General features: G+C 42.1%; 1 protein-coding gene across 1 annotated transcript in view; it reads right to left on the bottom strand.

Annotated features, from left to right (window-relative positions):
* The window catches only part of PCCA (propionyl-CoA carboxylase subunit alpha), a 280,797-nt gene that overhangs the window by 452 nt on the left and 273,746 nt on the right, over positions 1–6,599 (bottom strand). The window contains exon 23 of the mRNA XM_033053042.2: positions 3,081–3,158. Within this exon, the coding sequence (XP_032908933.1) occupies positions 3,081–3,158 (78 nt within the window). The remainder of the gene's footprint in view (positions 1–3,080; positions 3,159–6,599) is intronic.

Genomic DNA, 6,599 nt, shown 5'->3' with positions numbered 1-6,599 from the left:
CTGTGCAGCCTGAGGACACCCCAGGGACACAGATCCACCTGTGCTGCAAGGGCCCCGAGAGGCTGAGTGCTCGACCTCCAGTGCTCAGAGCCCAGCTGTTTTGAATGCCAGTGCTGGACAAATGGTGTCCAACTCCATCAGGATACTCAGGCACCTACCATTAGCTGGTTTGCTTGCAACAGAGATGCTTGAAGACCTGAACATCAGATAGAGATGCCACTTTTGAAAATTAAAAAGCACCTTTTTTCAACTGGTTGCACTGCTGTTTATTTGTTTTAAATAGAGGACTGATTCTTCAATACTCATGTTGGGACATTGTAATGAAATATTCCACCATTTCTTCAATTACAGTTTTCAAATATAGCAGAATCTTGGAACTGCAGCCATGAAGTTTCTCTCAATCTCCAGACAGTTGGGATAGATGATTCAAATCTGAATTGGAATATACTAGTCCCTCATTTCCTCTATAAAAGGCTGCAACATGTTTGAATTCCATTTCAGCACATGAAGCAATAGAAAATAGGAAAGTTGTATAGAGTTTGCTTCCAGCATTAATTCAGAGCTCTTACTGACATGCCCCAATCCTTATTCAGCAGATAGCTCATTTTAATTATCCAAGCACTACCCTGGGCTCCTGAAGGAAATGCACAGCACACCCCAAGTACCAGGTTATGATGGACACTCTATTGCTCACATCCATCTCTGACAATCTAAGGCCACGTGAGCTGTAAGCAGATCTCTGCCTCTGTAGCACAGGCACACTCACAGCACAGCTCCAAAAATGATGCTGAGCACGGGCAAAGACAGCGTGATAAGTACAAACAAGGGCTTTATTTCTAAATCAGTAGCTGGGCAGCGTACCCAATTGCTGAGCCTCAGTCTTCTAGGAGATGAAAGCAGTGTGAAAAACATTCTACCCCTTGCTTTTCTCTTTCTACAAAGCCAAGGTTCAGCAAACATTGGAGCTAACCAGTGTTTCAAATCCCCAGCCATTTCTGCCGTGCAGCAGGGCAGGTTCCTTGTGCTGACCCAGGCACAGCTGACCCTGTAGAAGACAGGAGGCTCCCCAGTTCCTCTCCAGCTTTCTCTCATTTTTAAACCACCTGCAGCTGGAGTAAACTCAAAGCAGATAAAAACAAGCCACTTTTCTCACAATTACAAACAGGAAAATGGGGTTTGATACAGAAAAGGAATTCAAGTCAGGAATGAAAATGGGAACATCTTCCAGTTAAAGACAAATGAACTGAGTTTCAAAACACAGTTTCAAAGCATCAAAACATGGACTAACAGCCTGTGCCAAACATCCCATTCCTGTGGAGAGGCCAAGTTATTTTAGCACTCAGAGCCATGACTTTGCACTGCAGAACAGGATGAATTCTGTTTAGCAGCTTCATTTCTACACAGCCCAAAATTTTTGTGCTTATTCAAATTCTTAATATTCTAAAGGTCAAATAACGTGCTTGCTATTAAAATGGGTGCACCAAGGGTGCATAGAAAGGTGCACGTGAGGCCCCCTGAATGGCTTGTGCGCCTTTCACATCCTACCTTGGAGGATTAATAAATCCTATCTTGGAGGATTAATAAACCAAATACAGGCTTTATGTGGCATCTGTACTGAGTAGGAAATATTTAGGAGAAGTACAAGCAGGATGGTAAGAAACAGGTCCATGGATTGCAGAACAACTTGGTGGGAAAGGGAAGGTTAAAGTGATTGATAAATAAATGGGGTGGGTGGGAGAGGGAATGGCGTTTTCATTACAAATACTAGTTAAAACCAGTGGATGCAAAGAACAGCAATAAGGGGTTAAATAATGGCAGATGAAAGACTAAATGCTTGGAAATAGTAATCAAGTGAAAAAATAAACTATATAGAAATTAATGCATGAAATAAAACAATAAAGTGGCAATGTTAGAGCAAAAGGAAAAGGAACATTCTCCTCTCTGTTTTTTTTTCTCTTGAGACCCAATTTTGCACTGGATGCACTGGAAGAGGCAAGTCCTGGGACCCAGCCTTGGTGACAATTTTAGAGCTGTGCCAAAAAAGCCTTTCTTGTAAACACACAAACAGTCCTTGGCATTGAGAGCCATCCTGAGATCTCAGCGAACTTTGCCAGTGGCAAAGCCGGTCCCTGCCCGCAGAGTCAGCTCCCTGCTGCCTCCATGCGGGCTGAAGGCTCCTGCCCTGGGTTTGTGCTCAGAGAGCAAAGGGGCTTGACCCCAGGCAGAGATGGGCTAGGGCAGGTTAGGAAATATGCAACAGAGGAGGATATGTAATCCAGATCCACACTATGCTCTCCCATTGGAAAGGATGGATCTGGGGCCCACGTCTAGGTGATGGTTTAAGGCTGTGATTTATAATCTGGCACAGGCAGACTCTGAAGTCCCAATTTGAGGTCTGACAGTCTTCAGACCAGCTGGGGTTTAGAGCATGCCCTTGTCACATAAGCTTAACCAGTTTCCTGGCCAGAATGCTGGTTTTGGCACATCCTACACTGCAGCAAAGTCCCAGCTCCAGGGCTACAACACTGATCCCTCAGAAGCAGGATAGTCTAATGCACAGCTTTGCAAAGCTTAACAAATGTGCAGATCTGGGCTTGGTATTTAACAGTCACAATAATAAAAAATTGCTGTTTTCTCCTTCCTGAAAAAGCACTTTCTATGCCTTGTTCTGGGTGCATTTATTTAATGTCAAATTATCCGCCATTAAACAATTAACTGGCAGAGATCTCTCTTCTTCAGTTGCTTTCTGTAAAGATGAAATTTGGAGAAATGGTCTGCAACACCTTTCAATTCAACTTGGCATTGTAACATCACAGAAAACAAATCATTTAGGAAAAAGAGAGTTATATGAATTTCCAAAGCCAGTAAAACTACTTCCTGCTGTGCTATCTAAGGCTCGGAACTACTTAACAGCACTCACAGCAGATGCAAATGTTACAAAATTAAAGACACCTCACTTTGAAAGACTTACAACAATCAAGACTTAATTCCTTAACAACCAGAATCCTCCTTTTTTCCTTTTAAAATTCTATCCTGTTTGACAAGTTGCATATGGTTTTAAGTGACCTAAGGTGGCTTACCTTGCCTGTTTTAGCAGCAATCATACTGTTCTGCATTTTCATTGCTTCAATTACACAAATCTCTTGACCTTCCGAAACCTGGTGAAATTCAAGCAGTAAAAAATGAGGATAGAGGATTTGAAATGTTCTAAGTGTGATGATTCTTATGGAAAATAAAAGGATTATTTCATTAAATGCTATAAAGACTTTCATGACACAAGTCAAGTCAGTTACACAGTCACAACACAAAGACAATCACAGAATTGGCACCAAAATAGCGGGGGGGCTGGGGCAGGGGGAAATCACCTGCTTAAAACTATCACCTGCTTAAAACCAGGCAAACCTGAAAGGCACCTCTCTCATCCCATCCATTCAGCTCTAGCTTCCACAGCTCACATTCCACAGTTCACACCACCACAGTTCAACATCAATTAATTGCAGAGCAAAATTTAATTTGTGGATTTTTGGCCAGGGAACTTCTGCTTTGTTTCCCTGGCACAGGGCCCATAGATACTGATTCAGAAGCCTAAAGTCCCTTGGCAGGTGTCTGGGGGAGCTTGGGTTGGAAGGTCCAGCAATACCCAGAGGGCTGATGCTGAGGAGAATGCCACACCTCTGCACGTGGCAGCCTCTGCTGGTTGCTGATGTCTTTGGACTGACAGAAAGAAGAACATCAGTGAGGAGCCACCAGCTCTCATCCACACAGCAGGCAAGAGATAAATGCATCACTTTCACTACAGCTCAGAGCTCTTAAAAGGAAACACTGAGGTTTCCTCTTTCTGTTTTTTTGTGTCCTGCTAACAGGCGTGTGCAAGCTCAAGGTCACCAGGAGCCCACTGGGCTGCTCTGCTGGGCTCCCTGTGCCTCCCAGTCAGATCCTCCCTCCAATGTCTTGGACCGCCTTGCACAGAAGAAACTGCCACTCAAGGCTTGACAGTGGTTGTGGAAGCTGCTTAAACACAAGAGGAAAAACGGGATTTGGAATTTACCCTGCATAACCCTGTGATCAGCTGGTCATTCCACAAAGATGATGTATCCCAAAGAGGAGGGTCCAGGACCTGCATGTCAGGATTGAGGACATGTACACTCCTATGGGATGCCTGGCTCCAAGTGCCCACTGTGAGTCTTTTCATTGGGCTCTTTAGCACATGGAGTCTGCTATTCCCTCCCTCATTATCCCAGCAAGTTTGGGATGCTTTCACTCTGATTTCCAAGTTTCATTAAACAGGATAATCTGAAACCTGCAGAAATCTGGTTTATGCACTGTCATATGTGCCAGTGCCAACAAAATGTTTGTTTACATACACACATATATACACATAGATATATTTCTCTAATTATAAGTAAAATGAATACTAGATATTTAAGGACAAGTATGTACCACTTTGGAGGTATATACTAACAGACAGATGTGAAGTCAGAGATCAAATGTACATTGCATGAAGAACATTCCAAAAATTTAAGCAAAGCTATTTTTTCACTAACTGACGGAAAAGCACTGATATCTGCCTATGGATTCTGAGCAAAACAAAACAAAAATCATTACATTAAAAGGTACTTGCACACCCTTCCTCCAACAGATTGGCAACAACAGTGTGAGAGGTTTTGGAGGGTAAGTATGGAAAGCATTTGGTATGGGAATATCGTGTACTAACTGGATACAGAGAACACCCAAAACCCAACTCTTGCCCTGCAGAAATTCCATCCTGAGCTTCAGGCAAGCAGTTAAGTCATTAGCAGGTGTCCAGTTTGGTGAATAGTATCAAAGACTTGCTCTTTGTCCCCAGTTATTTCCCCTTTATTCCCTTTCCCTGTCTTCTATCTCTTTTCTTTCACACCTGCTGCTCTGCCCATAGCCTTGTCCCAGCAGCTCACTCTTCCTTTTCTCTCTTCTCCTCTCCTTTTCCCTACCTCATCACTTTGCTTTCATCTGCTTTGAACTTTCCAAACATTTCTGAGGTTATGAGGAAGCAATTAATATCTACTTTGGATTCAAAGAGAAGGGGAAAAAATAGGCAAGTTTGTTGGTTTTGTTTAAGTAATGCTATTATTAAAATATGCATTTCAGAAACAACTTTGCCACCCTCTGGTTAAGCTCTGCTATCAGAGAACCAAGAACACGGGCCTCTAGAGGTTGCTGAAGATTGAGATGCTAAGGACGACAGATCTGAATTCATTAGCCTAATTACAAGGCCACAAGAAACTCTCTCCTTCAGCAGTTACATTTAACTGTAACATGGCTTCATCAGGAGGAAGGTGTGCAAATGAACCAGTCAGCAGTTACCTAAACAGAGTTCTGGAAACACATCTACGGGAAAAGTACAGAGTTGTCTCAGTAGATGTAAGTATGGTGCTAAAATGGCAGGAAGTGTTAGTGATTGTGGGATGGAAATATCCCTTCATCTGTATTTCTTCTCAGTTTCCCCTCTTTCTCAAAAATAAAGTTTTATACAATGCCTGTTGGGTTGATGACAAAGGATGCAGTGTCTGGAAAGGAAATAGCCCCCTCAACCCACAAAATTTATAGTCAAAGCATCCAGTTAACATCTAGTCTTACTAATTTGAAAGGAAGAAGGCACTTTCAGCAGGTACCACAAGTGAAAATGCCGTGTCAGTACTTCTGATGATGTGCAATTTGTTGAAAATTATCTTGGCACACGGGTCACTTAAGCATAGAAGTTTAATTACTGTTCTTATGTTAAACCTTTACAGCTTTGCTCATTGTGTTGAAAAGCGACAAATCCTAAAATTAGGCACTTGTATCTCTCTTTCCTCTTTTTCAGTCTTTTGGGCATTGTCCAATTTCTTTCATTCTATAATTGCACATATCCCTTTGCCTGTTATTTAGCCTGGAAATGAAAACCACAAAGACGTGTACAAGTTCTTACTAAGAACTTGTCTAACTTAAGGATTTATCTGGACCATTTTTAATGCTCTATTTTCACTGTATAATTTATTTCTTTCAGTGGATGGTAAACCAGTGAAAACCACAATCTTTACATTTCCATTTAGAGACATCTCAGTGATGACCTAAATCTGTCAAAACAGGCAACTAAAATCAAACAAAAAATCTCATTTATTTGAACCAAGTAAAGCAAAAGGACTCCTTTTCTTAAAAGAAATTAATCTCAGGTATCTTTTTCACAGAGTTAAGCTACAGACAAATCGACCTTTACATTGCTTGGTGTATCAAAATAAATAAGTGACTGCTAGACCTGCAGTCTGTATTCTAGCAGTTTATTTCTGCATGGTGCGGTTCAAAGTAGCTGTTCAGTTTTGTTCTTCACAGAGTGAAAAGGAAAAAGAAACAGAAAAGAGAAAGGAAAAAAGAAGATCATTGAAGAGGAGGGTACTCAACTGCTAACAATTGTAACGTGAATTTGGGAACAGTCAGTGGTGCTGTTCGAGTAACTCAGGGTGGCTGTTCTCTCAACTGGCCCAAAGGTTACACACAGGACAGGGAGCTGTCTCCGGTCATTTCCCAACCAAGCAACTCACGCCACAGGGTGGAAGCAGATGTGAGAAGCAGCAACGCCGACC

Source organism: Catharus ustulatus, chromosome 2 (genome assembly GCF_009819885.2).
Source record: "Catharus ustulatus isolate bCatUst1 chromosome 2, bCatUst1.pri.v2, whole genome shotgun sequence".
Taxonomy (NCBI): domain Eukaryota; kingdom Metazoa; phylum Chordata; class Aves; order Passeriformes; family Turdidae; genus Catharus; species Catharus ustulatus.
The sequence above is the reverse complement of the archived record's forward strand: the minus strand, read 5'-3'. Positions and strand labels throughout refer to the sequence as shown.